We start from the raw sequence: 19282 nt of genomic DNA, 5'->3' as shown, positions 1-19282 counted from the left end.
ATTTAAAATAATTGAAACACATCTATTGGAATGCCAAAAGGAACTCGGGAACCACAAAGCACCCTTCCATTGGAATAGAGAGCAAAGTTGGGCGTGGTAGTGCACACCTGTGACCCCAGCACCTCAGGAGCTGAGGCACGAGGGTCACAACTTTGAGGCCAGCCTCAGCAACTTAGAAAGACCCTAAGCAACTTAGTAAGCCCCCAACTCAAAATAAAAAAGTAAGAAGGGCTGGGGATGTGAATTGGTGGTTAAGCACCCTGGGTTCAATCCCTAGTAGCAACAATAACAACAAAAAAAGTATAGGCAGCAAAGCAGCCCAGGAGAGTCACTTCCATTAAGGTGAAAAAAACTGATTTATAAGTTTTTACCAAAACCCTCAGGGAATAGTAATTATAATTTATATATTTTTAACATTAAGAACATAAAGCACAAAATATAATCAGTGTAAATTTATATTGCTTTGGATGCTCAGAGGAAACAGGATGAACTGGAAGAACTTTATGCAAACTTGTTTTTTTCAATGCAACACACCATCTTTTAAAAATTTTTAACCATAACATGTGCATCCCGAGTCCACAGACCATGTGTGTACTAATATGCACACATGTGTCCATATGCCATGTGTGTACCTGCAGGTACATGTGTGTCCCTAGACCATGTGAGTACCTGCATGCCCATGTGTGTCCCTAGACCATGTGTGTACCTGCATTGCACACGTGTGTCCCTAAACCATCTGTGTACCTGCATGCACATGTGTGCCCATGGACTGTGTGTACACACATGCACATGTGTATCCATAGACCATCGTGTACCTACATGCACACGAGTGTCCATAGACCATGTGTGTTCCTGCATGCACAAGCATGTCCATAGACCATAACCAACACGCAGGGGAGGAGATCGAGTGTGGGAGTTCTGTTTCTTTAGAGTGGTTTGTTTTATGGTGGAATAAACACCTGTATAAATAGGCTCATTATTCTGCTTACACTTCACGTTTTAATTTTAGAAAAACTATTGCTAGCGTTGATTCTAGAATGGTCAGTGCAGTTTAAACACTGGCTGGTCTGGTGGTTTGCGAGTCTTGGACTCAGCTGGCAATGGCAGCACTGGAGCCTGTAGTGGAGCCCCAGCCTGTGCAGCATCTGTGGCCCCGGGACAGCCCAGCGCTCCTCTGGGCACCTGGATGGTCAGTGTGTGTGAGCAGCACCTCCCCCTGCTCAGAGCTCCAGGAGGGGCCTCAGAGCTGTGTTCCCCAATGCTGGCCCATGGGTAGGTATGGTGCCCACCATCTTGGACTGTCCTTTTCTACCTGAGCACTTGCTAGGACACTGGGCATTCTCTTAGGGCAGATTGGCCTGGAGATCAGGAAAGAGTCCATGGTGTGAGGACCAGGAAATAACTCTCTGGACCAGGGTTTCCAGCATGTCCTGTGGGCTCTCGGCTGGAGAAGGCCTGTGGGGCGTCCTGTCCTGCGCCCTGTGGACATGTGCCCTCCAGAGGCCAGCAGCACCCTCCTTGCTATGATAACTGAAGGAGCTCCAGGCGCCGCCCAGATGCCCCTGGACAAGGGGATCGCCCTGCTGGGACCTGCTGCCTGGAGGGTGCAGGTGGGTGGTGTGGGGGGAGCAGCCTGAAGAAGGCTCCTAACTGGAGCAAGAGGGGTAGGGGCACAGGCAGGAGAAGGCGGCAGCAGGCGGGCACCTCTGACCTCTGGAAGGGTTGCTGGCCACAGGCACTGACATGAGGAGGAGGAGGGTGGGTGCCAGCCCTGGGCCCCTGGCGCTGTGAGGCTCTGTCATGACACCCCACTCTGCCTGAGCGGGCCTGAGCCTTGATGGAGCCTGTACACATTTGACCACTCTCCTCTTGGCCTCTGCAGGGCTGTCACTGGAGGGTGGACTACATTCCTTGGGGATAAATGACAGTTGTTTGATCATTTCCTCAAAAGACACATATCAGGCACCCACCTGGTCAGGGGCTCTTCCAGGCACTTGGACCCCAGTGAACCCAGAACTGGGTGGTGTGAACAGGGAGCCCCAGGGTCTTGGTCTGTGAAGGTCATCCAAGATGTCCAGTCCCAGGTGACAGAGAACGGGCCAGCCCACTGTCAGTCCTAGCCCTAGCCCTAACCTGTAGTCAGCCCACGCGGGTGAGCATGCCCAGTGCCAGTGTTGCCTGAAATGTCCCTAGGGCTGCCGCTGCTCAGGGCCACAGGCCTAGAGGGGCTGTAGACACCCCAGAGGGAGGAGCGCAAGGCTTCCCAGTGGGGTGCTTCCCTTGAGCTCCTGAGACAGGCCTTAAAGAGTCAGTGGGCTTTAACAAACCAGTCCTGGGGCTGGGGAAGGTCCTACACTCAGATGGGGGCTCTGAGAAAGCCGCCAGAGTCACGGGTTGCTGGCACCTGGCACACTGGGACAGCTGCTGACTGGTGACCCGAGGCCTTGGGGCTTGGGGGGGTGGGGGGCTGGGAAGGCACAGCACCGCGTGGAGAGGGCCTTGCGGGGCACCTGGTCTGGGAACACAGGCACCAGTGCCCCCTGGCTGGGACTGCTGCATTCACTGCTCTTCCTCCAAAGCAGATTAGGAGGGTTGCAAGCCCCTCCCCCAAGGGGTGACATGCTAATTGTCATTGAGACCAAAATGCAAATTTGTCTGTGTGGGACCCAGGGGCAGGGGCTGGCTCCCAGCTGACCTACCCAGCCCCAACCTCCGGGCAGGGGGAGGCCTGCCTGGCAGACACCGGTGACATTTCCCCAGAGTGGATGGTGAGCCTTGTCGGAGACCAGCTCCAACAGGGGGTCTCAGGAGACAAACAGATGGTGAGGAGTCGGCGAAAGCGGGTGGAGAAACAACACAGACACCAAAGTGAAGGTGCTGAATCCCAATCTTTACTTGTGAAGTTAATCATATATAACTTTTCATTTTGGCAGGTTCACAGTACTTTGTGGTTACAAAACAGGAATCATTATTCAAAGAAACAAAATATTACGTAGCTACAATTAGAAGAATGTATCTTGGCTTATGCATAAGCAAGCATTTTTCCTTTCAGTTCGCGTTTTGCTTTAAGCTGTTTCTGTTTAGTTAACTTTTAATAATAGTTAGAAATGTCCCAACTATTGGCCTATACCTTGACTATTCTTTCTTAACTTACTGACTGGAACTGGTGCCATGGTTACGGCAAGTGGTTAACTTGTTATTAATTTTAATCAAACAAGAGTAAGAGCACAAACCATTGTGCACAGGAAGAAGAACAAGTTGCCCAGTACTAAGCACTAATCTATCTTCTTAACATTAATTATTCTTCTCTAGATTTTAATTTAATTTCTCAAAAACTTCCTTGACAGGAATACAGGGAGTTTTTCATTAGACATTATCAATTTACGCTCCACAGCTGAATCATTGCATTTAGAGCAAACAGATCTATTCTTAGAAGTAGTTGCATTAATTGGGAAAGTCATGTTTTTTCCTTCATACTTAATGGTCATATGAGAAGTTGCAACTACACTTATTAAAAGAATACAAAAACAAACCAGCCCATTCCCAGAAACATACTGCGCTCCTCCAGAGGATGGACGCCCTGCGCCATCCACCTCAGTAGGGCCTTGCCATTGCCTGAGTCAGGGGAGGGGCGCAGCAGAGCCTGAAGCTTTGCTGATTCAGCCCATGCTGTGGCCTCCCTCTGGATGCTGAGACCTCAGACCCAAGGTCAGGAGTGTCCAGGATGGTGTGACTTCACCCTGGAGCTTTGTGCAGTGAACGCCTACTTAGCGAGCACTTCACCCTGGGCCGCTCATATCAGACGGAGCAGACCATCTGGTGCTGTGGACAGGGCACGGCAGTGAAAGCCGATGACCACACAGTCCCAATGGTGCTGTGGTCCCTGTTCCTGCATTTTTCCCCATGGTGTGGGGGTGGAACACAGGGTCTTGCATGTGCCAGGCAAGCACTCTACCATGGAGCCACACCTCCACCCTTTCTATTTTCTTATTTTGAGGTAGGGCCTCACTAAGTTGCTGATGCTGGCCTTGAACTTGTGGTCCTCCTGCCTCAGCCTCCCAAGTTGCTGGAATCTCAGGGTGTGCTGGGATGGCCACCCTGACTGGCTTGCTTCTGCATTTCGGGAACAGTGGTTAATGTGGGGTGGGGATGCGCTGGGGTTGACCAGGTTACAGTTACAATGGGAGAAGCTTATTCTGGCTATAGGATCAGAGATCAAGTCCAGTTGGGCAGGCTTTGTGGGGCTTCAGAAGAGGTCAGCAGCCGGAGCGGAAAGGTGGCCTTTGATTTCAGGGATCTTGGCTGCTCAGCTGGACCCCCACACTTGTGGCCTCTGTGACCCCCAACCATCTTTTCATGTTGACAGACCACAAGTTGAAGGAAGCAGGGGTGGGCTAGGCCAGGGGGTTTCCAGGGGCAACCACCATCAGCAGGAGGACCTGGGGGCCCAGGCTGGAGGGACTCAGCCCCACAGCAGCCTTTCTGTGCCTGGAGGACTGTTCCTGGTCCTGAGACAGACAGCTTCCCCCAAGTAGGATGAATGGAAGCCACACTTCTGCTTTCTCTCTTTCCTGTCCAGGCTCATATTTGGCACCCTCTACCCTGCGTACTACTCCTACAAGGCTGTGAAGTCTAAGGACATTAAGGAGTATGTAAGTAGAGCCCTTTGCTGCACGGCAGTGGGGGGGGGGTGAGGGCTGGGCACAGGGTTTGCCCTCAGGAGTGGGCCTGTGGCTGGTGGAGACTCCTCTGCAGTGGGTCCCAGTCTGGGCCCTGAGTATGGTGGGAAAGCAGAGCTGCTCAGCCAGAAGACAGGGTGCCCATGCATGAGTGACCTCACCACCCTCAGCCTCAGTTTCCTTGTTGGAACACACTGTGGACCCTGGGGTCAGCCTGGTATGGCGGGCAGGGGTCTTCCTGGTGGTACCGCTCCGGCCCTACTCCAGCCTGCGGTTCCTCCTGCTCCAGGGTGGGCCTGTTGCTATGTCAGCTGTTTGAGAGCAGGTGCTGCTCACCACCCATCGGTGTCCCCAGCAGCTTGCAGAGGGCTGAGAACGGGAAAGGCTGCGGAGGACCCCTGGTTGGAGGGTCCTCTGGGCACTGTCCATGGACATGCTGGGTCCCTTCCACAGAACTGCTAGGCCACCCTGATTGACAGGCATGTGTGGTGGAGGACAGAAGGTGCCCTCGCCCTGGAGGACACACCCAGCTCTGTTCAAGGTGGTGACTTGGCATGGGAAGCCTGGTCAAGGCCTGGCTCTGAAGTTCAGTGGCTGCAAGGCTAGACCAATGCCTGAAGTTCCAGGAGCCTCCATGTCCTCCCTGGGCAGTGGGTGGGGGACAGCAGCCGTCTCTTGCTCAGACATTACCTGGCAAGTTTGATGCAGGTAAGGAAATCATTCAGAGTGGGCCTGGAGAGCGTTACTGCAGGTTTCCCAGAGCCCTGATAAAGAAGCTGGCCACCCCGGATTCCAGCCACCTCTGCCCTCTCTCCCAGGTCCCTAGTACTCCCTGGGGCACCTGCCTGGCTGGTGCTCTGCTCCTAAGCAGGGGACCTAGGGGTGGTTCCTCCTTTGGAGACAGTCCCTGGACTGCGGAAGCCTGTCTCAGCGAGCACACTGTGGATAGTGGTGACGCTGCTGGCACAGGACCCGCAGGGCTCGACTGACTGGGCCAAGGTGAAGCTTCAGTGGCCTTTCCTCCTGGCTCTTCCCCTCACAGGGCAGAGGGCCAGGGAGGGCCTTGTTGGTCAGCACGGGCAGGGCTGACCCTCCACTCCCCAGAGCAGAAAGCCCCAGCTGAGCTCAGCCTGGTGTGCTGCTCTGTGTCACTGAACTCGCGGGGGTCTGGCGTAGACGGGACTGGCAGCCCGTCAACACAGAGTTGACACTGATGCCGGGCAGCTGTCCTGTGGGTCCCAGGGGAGCTCTGAAGTCGGGAGGCTTCTGGGTGAGAGTGGGGTGGAGGAAAGTGGAGCATTGGGGCCCCTTTCTCTGCTCACACTCAGGTCACACACCACACGCTCAGTATCACACACACAGTGTCACAGCCAGCATTACAGGCACATGTGCTCACACGCCCACACTTGCTCTCATGCACACACACACACACACACACACACACACACACACTCCTTTCCCAGTGGCCCATTTGTACACAAGAGGAGCTGGGGGTCCTTGACATTCTCCGGAGCCTCCACCTCGCAGACACACCTTCTGGAGACACTCCCTGGGCTGCCCTGGGCCTCTCCAGCTCCCTCCTGCTCCCTGCTGGCGACTGTCCCTGGGCTGCCCTGGCCTCTCCAGCTCCCTCTTGCTCCCTACTGGTGACACTCCCTGGGCTGCTCTGGTCTCTCCACCTCCCTCCTGCTCCCTGCTGGTGACTGTCCCTGGGCTGCTCTGGCCCTCTCCAGCTCCTCCTGCTCCCTGCTGGTCACATTCCCTGGGCTGCCCTGGGCCTCTCCTGCTCCTCCTGCTCCCTGCTGGTGACTGTCCCTGGGCTGCCCTGGCCTTTCCAGCTCTTCCTGTTCCCTGCTCCCAGGCTCAGCAGAGCCCCTCCCAAGTCCCTGCAGGGCTCAGTCTCCATTTCCCTGTCAGGTGGCAGGTCACCAGGGACCCCCTGCAGGGTCTGCAGGTGCAGCCTCTTCTGGGCCTTGTCAGGCGGGCTGCCTCCTTGGCAGACTCTGCAGGAAACCTGGGTCTAACCTCCAAACCTCCTGGAGGCCACCTGCACCCTTGGCTGCTGGTCCCCACTCCAGAGCCAGCCTCTCGTGTCCCTGGGCGCTCTGCCACATCCCTTCTCCCTCTGACCAGCCAGGACGTTTCTCCTCTTCTAAGGATGTGTGATTACCTGTGGCCCAGGACACCCTTCCCTCGGGAGGCCTTAGCTACTCCTCACAGCCACCTCGTAGGGCTTGGGTATGGGTATCCTGGGGAGCTGTGCACCACACCCTCCTCCCCTGTGTCCGAATGGCCAGCGCCCTGTGGGAGAGAGCACAAAGTACATGAATTAGGATCACTAAGTGATGCAGAACATGGGAAGGGAGAAGGTAAACGCTGCAGTCCATCCTCATGAAGCTGGTCAGGAGATTACAGCAGTGTTGGAATCTAGCTTTCAAGATGATTTCTAAAGGATGAATCATGACTCTCAGACAAATGAAAATAAGGGCATGTTGAAGATTTCCCTGAACTCCTTAATTATTGTGGTGACCCATAGGGTGTAAAGTGGTTCAGAGGGGCTCGGGTTAACACGCCAGATCCCTGCAGAATCAGGATGCTCAAGGCTCGTGCTGGGTACCCTGCACTCCACAGAATCCATACCTTCCCCTCCCCGGGTTCCCCTGGCCCTTCCCTCTTCTGTCACCCTATTCATGCCCGAGTGGCCTTGGTTGGCACTTGGTGAGAGGGCTCTCTGTGCACACTGTGAGAACGAAGGCCTTGTGATCTTGCCTCCACAGGGTTCAGCAATGAGCCACCCCTTTCACCTCCAATGGGGACAGTACAGGGAGCCCCCACAGTGGACCCCCATTCCCTCTACCCTGGTCCCCTGACAATCAGGATTGTCACTGCATTGAAGCCTGCAGGTTGCCCTGTACCTATATTCCAGTGAGTGTCTTGAGGTGGCCAGGTGACATTTTGTTGGAACCATCTCATACTCCTGGTGGATGCAGCCACCTCTCAGGTAATAAAGCCATTGAAAAGCAGTGTCAGAGATTTGGAGGTGAGGGCAAGGGTGCCATGGGTGAGCTGGACCTCAGCCTGTGTGCGTGAGCAGGATCCCGTCAGACGCCAGCCCTGGTCCAGAGGGTCCTGGTGAGTGGCACACTCTCATGTCCGAAGTGCTCTGAGGCAGTGCAGGTGGTGTGGCTCTGTGGACCACATTGTGAGCCTCGAGGAGCTGCCATTGGGCTGAACTAGGAGACAGGTTGCCCTAGCAGCTTGGTTCCTGAGCCTGGAGGCCCTGGCTAGGAAGCAGGGCCATGTGTCGGTGACAGAGTCAGAGAAGAAATGCACCCAGGACAGCACGCCCACCCAGGAGAGGCCGAGCATTCCGTGGGGCTCCCCGCCTCAGGGCCAGGCTGTGGGGTGCACAAGAGCAGAGGCTCCCCAGAGCGTCACCTTGTCACCCCATCTCTGTGCTCGGAGGAGGCCCCTGGTGAGAAGCAACGAGTGGGGTTCAACACTGAGAAGGGCCCTCCCTGAGCCGAAGGGCCTTCCCTGAGCCCCTGGCCCCTGTGCTGGGGAGGGGGGCCTGGGCGTGGCCCCCTCCATGAGGCTCTGTGGGAAGGTAGAGGGAGGCAGACTGAGGACCAGCGGGGAGCCATGTCAGCTGGTGCTTGGCCCCAGTGGCGGTGGCTGGGGACACAGGCTCCACCGGTGAACACCCGATGGAGGCAGTGGAAAGGATGGCCCTGGACGGGCTCTTGTGTGTGGAGGGTGCACACGGGACGAGTCTTGCTACTTCCACATGTTGTCAGTCCCTGGGAGGGGGCTGTCTGCTGTCAAGTGAGGCCACGGAGGCCCGAGCATCAGGAGTGCCCACTGGGGAACCCGTTTCCTGGTGGTCACAGGAGAACACGATTCCCATCTCTGGGGCACCCTGTCGGGCTGCGTGTGACCCCTCAGGTTCTGTTTGGGGGAAGCGTTTTAAGGTTGGGGGGCGTGATGGGAGCTTCTCCAGGCTGACAGCCCACCATGGCTCCTTGTTTCTGGGGGCTCAGCCTCCCTGCTTGGTCTGTCCTTCGGGGGCCTGTTGGGCCCCCTGGGTGTCCTCTGGACGCTCAGTCCATCCTTCGCCCTTCTCCCTAATTGGCTTTCTTCACCTTCTGTTGGGTGGCACTGTGTCCGTCTATCACTGGTGCCCGGCTTTGGCGGGTATCTCACAGCCACGGACAGGGGCCCTGGCAGGGAGCATGGGTCACCTCCCAAGCTGTCTTCTTCTCCAAAAGCCGTTAGGGCATGTTTCCCAGTATGCCTACCCCCTGTGCACCTTTGGGAGCCATCTTCTCTTTCCCACCCACAATGCCCACATCAAAATCATGTCCACCCAGTGCCCATTGTGTGCCAGGAGCCAGAGGAGTGAGCAGGCGCTGGGGACATAACCACTTGCGAGAATGGCTGCTGGCCACTTCGGGGAGCTCTGTCCACAGAGCAGCAGAGCAACAGCAGGCACCTTCGCAAGGCTCAGTGAGCACTGGATGGCCAGAGGGTCACTGGGGGAGGGTCGGGCCACCTGGGCTCCAGGCACTTCCTAGAGGCTGAGGCTGAGGCCAGGGGTGAACCTGGAGACAGAAGGCGGCACTCTTCAGGAAAGCGGAGTGGGTGGGCATGGGCAGGGGTGCAGTGGGAGCCTGGAGCGAGAGGCTGGGGCCATCAGTGCTTTTCAGAACCAATGCAAGGAGTTTGGGTTTTTTCACAACAAGGAACCATTGGAGGGTTGAGCTGGGCCAGAGGATCGCCCATCTGGGATCAGGTCACTGTGCCTGGAGCGAGAGGGCAGGGTGGAAAGGAGGGCAGGGCAGAGCATGAGGGGCAGCTGCGTTCTAGACAGGTCTAAGTGAGGCCAGCCAGTGGGTGGGGAGAAGACAGGGTCAGGGGGAGCTGGAGGTGAAGGGTGCCTGGTCTAAAGTAGGTCAGGGGTCTAGAAAGCCCCCAGTAAGGGGTGAAGAGCCCGAGAAGCGGCCAGTCAGGCAGAGGGACGCCAGACAGTTTGGCCTTTGGGGCTTTTCAGGGGTGAGGCCACCAGCAGTCCCTGGCACCCCTTTAAGAATTACGGGGTTGAAACCCTGTGCTTAGGGGGTGCCATGTGCCCTGCAGGCGGGGACAGGCCGGCTGACGGCAGGGCAGGTAAGCTGCAGAAGCCTGGCTGTCCACTTTCCAGGAAGGGATTTCCCGCCACTGGTCCTCCTGGTGTTTGCCTGGTTTCTCATCGGGGTATCTAGCTTTCCTCATGTGGACTTCCTTTCAACAGGTGTCCTTAGCTGTGTTCCCAAGGGACTCCGGGAGGGGGTAGATAGCCTTGTTTTCCTGGCCCTGCCCTTGCTCCTTGCTTCATGGGGAGGCGAGGGGAGTGCACAGTGTCCCGACCCATCCCTCAGTGCCCTAGTCCTGGAGGGTTCCCGACAGCTCTCTGGTTTCCTACAGAACCTGTGGCATTCCCAAGGACTTCCATGATGACATGGCCTGAGAGTAGCAGGGGAGAAAGCCTCGCTTGTCCCTGGGTCTTGAGGGCCACGGCCTGTTTCCTCAACCTCGGGGATGGGTTTGTCACAGGACTTTCTCTTTCTTTTGGTAGATATTTTGTTATCGAGGTGGGCAGGTTCCCTCTCCCCACTTTGCTGAGAGTGTTCATTACCATGGTTGTTAGGTTGTGACCGCGGTTGTTAGGTTGTCCATCACTGCGGTTGTTAGGTTGTCTGTCACCGTGGTTGTTAGGTTGTCAGTCACTGTGGTTGTTGGGTTGTCACCATGGTTGTTAGGTTGTCTTGTCACCGTGGTTGTACTCATACTCGCGGCTGTCTGTTGCCCTCTTGTGGAGAGTGAGTGTGCCAAGCAGGCATTCCAGATGTGACAGGGCCCCTCCACCCTGGGACAGTCCTTACCTGTAACAACCTGTCACCATGGTTGTTAGGTTGTCTGTCACCTGGTTGTTAGGTTGTTTGTCACCGTGGTTGTGAGGTTCACTCTCTGTTCTGTTGTGCTGCTGTGCTATGGGGTTTTGTTTGTCTCGTCTCCGTCTCCTGGTGCTGGGACGGAGCCCAGGCCTCGCGCATGCTGTGTGTGTGTCTACCGTTGCCTGATGGCCCTGCCCAGACTTATTCCTTATTGATTCAGCTTTTTTGATAAATAGGGGCCCTTTGTACCTTCTCTTCCTTTTTCTCTTTTCTTATCTTTTTAAAAGCTGCCTGCCAGTTTTGACATCTAGGTCATCTATGGATCTGTTTCTGTGGACACTTCTTCTCATACTGGGGACGTATCTTCCTGTCCCTTTGCCCATGGGGATTTTTATTGTGCTGGGCTTCCTTTAGGACACACGATAGAAACTCAACCATCTGTTGCCCTCTTGTGGAAAGTGAGTGTGCCAAGCAGGCAGTCCAGGTATGACTGGGTCCCTCCACCCTGGGGCAGGTCTTACCTGTATTTCAGTTCTGCCTTTAGTCCAAGAGCTGATCCCTTAGTGCTGACATGTAAATTTTATTCCTAACATTGGCCCCCAGATGTCTCAGGAGAGCTTCCAAAATATTGCCTAGGTCCCTCAATGAGACAGGACTTGAACTCCATGCATGCTTTTCCTGCAGTGAAGAGAAACAGAATCCCTGCCCAACTCCTTCAGCTTTCCATTGATTTGCTTGTTTCTTTAAAGCCAAAGTAAACATTTTGGAGTCTCATTGGTTCTGTGCCACTCAAGAGCCGGCCAAGGATTTGAAGGCGTATTACATGTAGACTTGGGGGCCTCCTGACTCTGGGATTTCCTCCTCTCCTCTCTGACAACTCTGGGCCTCACACTCCATTCTCCAGTCTTCACCCAACAGGCTGCTGAGTCCCCGGCCTCGGCCTGGATTGTCCTCAGGAGTTCCAGCAGGGCTCTCCCTCACGGCTCCCCCAGGGCTGGCCCCTCCTCTCTGCCTCTGCCTCGTTGCTCGGGAACCTTCAAGTAGTGGTTTTGAAGGGTTTTGCTGAGGCTCAGCAACAGCTGTCAGGAGGTCAGCCCAGTCCTGGCCACTGCACAGAGCTGAAGGGGAAGGGGCCACAGGGGAGCCAGCCAGTAAAGGAAGCACTCAGGGGCATTTTGCAGGAGCTCAAGAGAGAGGGAGAGGGGCAGAGGAGAGAGAAAGAATGTCATCAGGGAGAAACTTGAACAGTCTTGCAGGTGGCCCTGGGGCCTGCCCACAAGAAAAGTTTCTAAATGACCCTTGAGGATGCCTGGCCTAAGTCCATCCTGGGGCATCACTGTGGAGGCTATGGTGTTGGATCGCCAGATGGTAGTCCTGGCACAAGGGCCAGGCTGTAGCCTGGTCACTCCTGGTCTCTCCCTGCTCACCTGAGACTGTGAAAGGCCGCCAGGGTCTAACAGGGTTGGATCTGACCTTGAGCCTGGCCGGCTGTGGGAGGGCCATTTATAGGCCCCATTTCTAGCCCCAGCGTATGGAGTACAGCTGGACGTGAGCTGGGAGGGGTGGGGAGTGGACAGGGGCCACTTGGGCGCCACCAACACCTGCCCTTTCTCCTAGCTCTGTGCTATCTCCCTGCAGGTCAAGTGGATGATGTACTGGATCATATTTGCACTTTTCACCACGGCAGAGACATTCACAGATATCTTCCTGTGCTGGTAAGGACTCTGGGAATGGGGACATTTCCAGGACTGTTATGCCTGGTGGGAGGAGGGAGGAGGGGAGGGAAGGGAAGTCAGGGCTGAAATCCAAACCTTGGTGCAGGTGCAGGCCTGTTAATTGGATTACTTTTGATGACGAGGTCTATAAAATTTGTTTTTCAAGTACATATTTATTGAATGACCTTCAAGAGCAGGTGTTGTCCAAGGTGCTAGGGATATGGGCAATACAGGCCCAGTTCCCCCAGTTAATGCACTGGGTAGAGGATTTATATGTCAAAAGAAAAGAAAAAAGGAACAGGGGACGCAGTAGTGGCCACCTGTCACCCCAGCGGTTCCGGAGGCTGAGGTAGGAGGATTGCACTCTGCTACAAATGTCTTTTTGGTGGATATTTAATTTGGTTTCTATTTTATAAGCAATACAGCTATGCTTAGCAATGGAATAATTAAAAATCATCAGTTCTTTGCATTGATGTGTTGTTGTATCTTAGGTGAAGGGGCTGTGAGTGGTGCCTAGTATCCTGTTTATGGTTAAAGGGCTGGGACGCACACACAAGTGAGAATGTGTATTGAAAGGGAATAAATGGGGCCTGAGCAGCTCAAAAGCACTTCGCAATCTTGTCCTACAGGCCCTAATCTCGCAGCCTAGGGAGATTAGGGTTGGCCATATACCATGAGGGCGTGGCTTTGGGAATCAGGTGCTCTTCCTCATAGCTACACAGAGGGGCTTCCTCTGACTATAAAGCTCATGCAGAAGTTCCTCTTCCGGGCGTTTGGGCTGCACATGTGTTCACGTGTTGTGTAGAAAAGCACATACCAGCCAGGCATGGTGGTGCACGCCTGTAATCCCAGCCGCTAGGGAGGCTGAGGCAGGAGGACCACAAGTTCCAGGCCAGCCTGGGCAACTTAGGGAGACCTCAAAATATAATTAGGGGGGCTGGGGCTGTGGCTCCGTGGTAGAGCACTCGCCTAGCATATGTGAGGCCCTGGGTTCAATCCTCAGCACCACATATAAATAAAGGTATTGGGTGCAACTACAACTAAAAAATAAACATTTAAAAAATATATATATAACCTGTACACTCAGAAAAAAGAAAAATTATTTCCCATCTGATTCAAATGTATGATGTCAAGATCATTGTATTGTCATGTGTAACTAATTAAAACAAATTTAAAAATGGGGGAAATATATATATATATAAAAAAATAAAATTAGGGCTGAGGATGTGGCCCAGTGGTAAAGTGCCCCTGGTTCAATCTCATTAAAAAGACATAAAGCACAGGAGGCTTGCTCGCAGCTTCTCTGTAGACCCAGCCACCCCAAGACCGTCCATCTCAGGGCCTTGGGGCAGCCATTGAGACAGGGCTGTGTGAGGCGCCCCAGGGCCTCTGTCCACTGTGCTTGCTGGGGTGCTGTGTAGAAGGGGGCATATGGAAGGCTGAGGGCTCCTGGAGGGCAGGTAAGGGAGTCTTCACACCTGTGATTGTGTTTCCCAGCACCACCCCCGAAAGGTGCACTAGCAGGGGATGTTCTCACTTAAGAAAGGGTCAAGGGATGGGGTCTAGGGGTCGGATGGGAGGAGACTCTTCCTCCCACACTCCTGGGCCTTTGGCTTGGTTTTAGCTTTGTGCTGCCTGACCTACTTCTTTTACATAATAAATGAAAGAGTTGTAGCGTTATAGGTGCCCCTGGGCTGCTGTGTGACCTGTGTGGTGCCTGAGCTCAGACTCACCGGCTCTCTCTGGGCCTGCAAAGACTGTTTCCAAGGCTCCTCCATTGTTGATCACCAGGGCACTCCTGGGGAGGTGGTCAGGGGGAGGTGGGGGGTGGTCACGGGGGAGGTTGGGGGGGAGGTGGTCATGAGGGAGGTGGTCGTGCTGTTCTTTCAAAGCTTCCTTTTTCTGGGCAAGAAACATGAAACAATCCTGCCAGGAAAGTGCCCCCTCGTTGCTGAGGGAATATTCTGGAAGACCTTATAGAAAGCAGAGGGGTCGGGACCTTAGTGAGGAAAGGAGGAGAAGGTGGAGCTGCAGATTGGGGTGGGTATTCTGTGTGAGCAGAGCCTAAAGTGACTTGTTAGGAATTGTTCCTTTTTGGTGGTGCACACCTATAATCCCAGCATCCTGGGAGGCTGAGGCAGGAGGATTGCAAGTTCAAGGCCAGTCTCAGCAACTTAGTGAGGCCCTGTCTCAAAATAAAATAAGGGGTGGGGTGTGGCTCAAGGGGGCTCCCCTACCTGAGCAGGTACCTGGGGAGGACTTACCTTTCTGACCCCTCAGACTGTCACAGGTGACCCCAACATAGCATCATGTTTTGTTCTAATCAGGTGTGGTGAGCCGCAGAGACATGGAGATGACTGTCAGGAAGGAGGTCCTTAGTTATGCTCAGAGATCCCTAGAACAGGAGGAGGGCATAAACCACCTGGAAACTGGAAGTCTAAAATAATTAGTGAAGAACAAAATACAAAGAATCAGAAATACATTTATGAAAGCAGAGCCCTATACATCCAGTCCCCGTGGGTGCTGATTCGTGATGTCAAGGGCGAGTCTTGATTCGTGATGTCAGTCAGCAGGTTGATTGGCATCTCAGCAGGTCATACCCATCTCAGGTGCTGTGTGGGCCCCAGCAGAGCAGGAAAGAAATTCACACTGTTCCTGAGCAATTGGCCAGAGAGAATGTCCACTGGTCATTCCCAGACACCAGATGTTCCTATCCACTAGGCTCGATGTGCGGTGACCCACACGCAGCCCGTGGTGGGCTCGTGATCCAGGAGACTGAGCCATGGGTGCATGTGCACAGGCCTTTCGTGGGCAGAGGAGGAGCTGGGACTGGCCTCCCCATGCGGGCTGAGGTGTCCACGTGCCCAGCCTGGAGTTGCTGGGAGCCTAATGGAGGCGCATCTTCTCGTCTCCCCAGGTTTCCATTCTACTATGAACTGAAAATTGCGTTTGTGGCCTGGCTGCTGTCCCCCTACACAAAAGGCTCCAGCCTCCTGTACAGGAAGTTCGTGCACCCCACGCTGTCCTCGAAAGAGAAGGTAATGTGCACCCCGGGAGCAGAGGACGAGGACACGGTCAGCACGAGGGTCAAAGCACCAGGTTGCAGGAGCCCCCTTGCTGGGTTTCTGGAGCCCCGATAAGCTTTTCCTACTAATCCCTTTTTAAATTGTTTCTAGATAGAATTTTTTTAATATTTATTTATTTATTTATTTTTAGTTTTCAGCGGACACAACATCTTTGTATGTGGTGCTGAGGATCGAACCCAGGCCGCACGCATGCCAAGCGAGCGCGCTACCGCTTGAGCCACATCCCCAGCCCTTAAATTGTTTCTGTAACACTTTGTTGTTTTTTTTTAAATTGTTTGCTTATTATTATTATTTAATTGTGCCATTTGTGGGGGACAGCATAGAACTCAACACCTGGACGCGGTATGCAATGATCAGCCAGGGTGGTGAGCGTTTCCACCCCACCAAGCATTACTCAGCCTCTGAGCCTTTTGGCTCCTCGCCTGGCTCTTCCTAAAATATACCAGGGCCATTATGAACTGCAGTCGCCCCACCTGCCACAGAACAATAGCGTTTACTCCTACCTGTGCATCTGAACCCAGCATCCTACTTGCCTCCACCCCAGTCTCTATCCTACATTCAGATGGCTATGTTCAGCAGCCACCTATGAGGCAGATCATGAGGTACTTGTCTTCCTGTGTCTGACTTAGTTCACGTAACACACCGTCCTCCAGTTCCTCCACTTAGCTGCAACTGGGAGGACACATGTTTTTTTAAGGCTGAATAATATTCCATTGTGTATGTGTACCACATTCTCTTTATTGATTCTTCCTAGATGAGCCTCTGGGTTTGTTCCATAGCTTAGCTTTTGTGAGCAACAAAATGAAGGACAGAAGCTATATGATCATTTCAACAGGTACAGGAAGAAGCGTTTGACAAGATCCCACATACCTTCATGGTACAAACTTCATCATGACAAAGGCCATCTAAGCAGACTCGCAGGCAGTGTCATATGAGTGGGGAAGGCTTCGAGCCTTTGCGCTCAGATCCAGGACAAGAGAAGGGAGCCAGGTGGCCCCTGGAGGTGGAACACCTAAGGCCTGGTCAGAAGCCCTGAGAGCCGACAGGCAGGAGGCAAGGCCATCCCGCGAAGGGGGAGGCGCTTCTGAAACCAGGAAGAGGCCCCGGGCTCCGAGTTGCTAGGGTCACAGGCCTGCGCCACTGCGCCCAGCTGATTTCTTTCTTTTTTTTTTCAAGTATGATTTTGGACATGTTAGGAGTAGTGGTGAAATACTATACAGATGTTATTTATCATTATGGATTGTAACATATTTCCATCAATTAAAATGAGAAGTAAAACATCCATTGCAGTTCACTGCCCCCAGCTGAAGGCCCTCCCCTTGGCCGTGGTTGGCCCTCTCCTTCTGCAGATGGGATTTTAATGTAACTATTTACAATTTTACATGGAATCCTTTTTGAAAATACTTTTCAAACACAAGCTGGGAGTAGGGGGTGGTGTGCCACCCACACGTGGGAGACAGAGGCAGGAGGTTCCTGAGCCCAGGAGCTTGAGGCCCAGCCTCCAAGCAAAATCAAACCCCTTGACATGAGTAGCAGTATTTATGTTCTGACGTCTCTGATGTGTTTGCACATGATACACGTCCACGTAGTCTCAACAGTGCCTGCCACAGTGGGACTGTCCCTTACCACTGCCCACACCGTCTCATCTTTTCCTGGGGAAGGTGATTCTGCAGTGGACATCACCAGGTGCACAGTGTGGTTCCTTCTCCATCTTGGAGTAAGATCCCAAGGGCAGGATTAGCAGGCCAAAGGAGTCCAATATTGTGTAATTCATCGGTTGTATTATTTTCTAATAGATCAGGCTCCATGGCACACATCTGTAATCCTAGCAACTTGGGAAGCTGAGGCAGGAGGGTTGCAAGCTCAAGGCCAGCTTCAGCAACTTAGGGAGACCCTGCCTCAAAATAAAAAGTAAAAAGGGCTGGGGGTGTGACCCCTGCTGGTTCAATTTTCAGGACAACAAAAATACAATAGGAGCCCCGTGGGTGGCTGGGAGCTGCTCCCCACAGCCTCTGGAGGTGGAGAGCCCTGTATCCCCTCCTGAGGAACTCTGAGCGGAGGCCAGGCAGTGGCTAAACAGGCTGCTGTGGAAGTTTCTGGAAGCTCTGTAGGAGTGGAGCACTGTTCCTCAGTCCCCTAACGGGGATTAGGGGAGTAGGTCCATCTGGACCTGGCCTCCAGTCCTGCTCGTCCTCCCCGTCCCCCAGCACTGGGCCTCTCCTGCAACCTGATTTCCAAGTGCAGGGCCCTGCCTCTCAAGAGCTGCTGAGTCACTTCTGGGGGATGGCAAGGTTAGAGGGCGGTGGAACGGGAATCCCGCTCCCTCTGAGCACAGAAACACTGCATGCTGGGCTTCGAGCCAGTCGGAGGCCAGGTGTCATCATCTGGCTGAGCTCTGAGATGAGCTCCTGAGCCTCAAGCAACCCAAAACCAGTCAAGAAACCAGTGCCACCCTTGGCTTTGTGTGGAGGAGACCTCAGCTGGTCCCTCACCTTTACCTTGTTGAAGGGCACCAGCGCCTTCCTGGTTCTGCTTTTGCTCTGGAGTCTGTGAAACGATCACCCTGGTCAATAAGTAGCAACTGTTTCCTTCTTCATCCTAACCCTCCTGTCCCCACACATGCGGCCACGCTGGCTCATAGACCTCAACAGAACAGCAGGACCCCAGGGCCACCTGCAGGGGTCAGCAGACCACACTTCCACCTACGAATCCATCTCCGTGTGGTGCTTTACGGAATGACCTCGGCCAGGCCTATTGAGCCACGGATTCCATGTCATGACTGTCCCCTTTCCCCAGGAGACTGTGGTGGCCTTGCAGCCATGGTCTGCAGGGTAGGGTGGAAGTCTGCCCCAGCTTCTGGCCGTGGCTTCTGGAGCAGCCGTGTCCAGGAGGCAGGGGCTTCACAATCCCGGGCCCTGCTGGGCCAGCCCCGGGCTGGTCTCTGTCCACTCCCCGTCCCTCACCCGTGTCCCTTTGGTCTGCACAGCCCACGGCGGTACCGGTGGCTCTTGGGCCAGTGAGAATCCCACGGGGAGCTACCAGCCTGGGAGCTGGGAGGGCAGGAGATTGCCGAAGCTGCCTGCTCAGTGCACCGTCTTCCCTCTGACAGGAAATTGATGACTGCCTGGTCCAGGCGAAAGACAGGAGCTACGATGCCCTCGTGCACTTCGGGAAGCGCGGCTTGAACGTGGCAGCCACAGCCGCTGTCATGGCTGCTTCCAAGGTACCATGCTGCCTGCCACCTGGGCCCCAGCCCGCCCTGCTCCAAACAGGTGCCAGGTGGGGCAGGCTCAGGGTGTCAGGGCTCCTTGTCCTTCTGGGGTCCTTTGAAAATCTTTCATACCCACCACCCGTGTCCACACACAGGACTTGGACCGTACCCTGAGCCCTGAGGTCCCAGCCGGCCCCGGGGTAAGGGCCCTCACCTGCTGGGAGCTGGGGAGGCCTGGGGGCAGACAGGAGGGCATGTCCCTCAGCTCCAGGGTGCACAGGGTGCCACCTGGACTCCAGTCAACAGGTGCACAGACCACCTGAGCAAGGGGCGGTCTCCCCGCTCCTGTGGCCCAGCAAATGCAGGAGAAGGAGCCCAGGGTCCCAGGGTGAGCTGCGGGTCCCCACGTGAGGGGGACGGGCGAGCCTGGCAAGGAAGAATGTGTGGAGGAGCCTGTCCATCGGACGGCGATGTCACCCACGTGCCCCCCCCACCCCGTCCTCATCAAGAGCCCTCTCTGCCCCTTCCTGGCTCCTTCTCTTCTTCACTGTCATTCCTTTTGGTCATTGTGTCAGCTGCTCTTCATGTCCTCAGACCTGAAAAATTAATCCACCCAACATGTCCTCTAGGAGTAAATTTGGCAGGTGGCCCCAGCATC

At 54.6% G+C, this 19282-nt stretch overlaps 1 protein-coding gene across 6 annotated transcripts in view; it reads left to right on the top strand.

Annotated features, from left to right (window-relative positions):
• The window catches only part of REEP1 (receptor accessory protein 1), an 83210-nt gene that overhangs the window by 38461 nt on the left and 25467 nt on the right, over positions 1-19282 (top strand). For 5 of the 6 annotated variants that reach the window (XM_081265043.1, XM_081265042.1, XM_081265045.1 and 2 more), the window contains exons 2-5: positions 4580-4652; positions 12251-12327; positions 15245-15365; positions 18523-18636. In XM_081265043.1, the coding sequence (XP_081121169.1) occupies positions 4580-4652; positions 12251-12327; positions 15245-15365; positions 18523-18636 (385 nt within the window). Of the gene's footprint in view, positions 1-4579; positions 4653-5255; positions 5388-12250; positions 12328-15244; positions 15366-18522; positions 18637-19282 lie in introns of those variants that run through there. The other variant, XM_081265044.1, reaches the window with a different exon arrangement.

The sequence above is a fragment of the Spermophilus citellus genome, assembly GCF_964194105.1.
Source record: "Spermophilus citellus genome assembly, chromosome: 13".
Lineage (NCBI taxonomy): Eukaryota > Metazoa > Chordata > Mammalia > Rodentia > Sciuridae > Spermophilus > Spermophilus citellus.
Note: the sequence above shows the minus strand (reverse complement) of the source record. Positions and strands in the feature narration are given on the sequence as shown.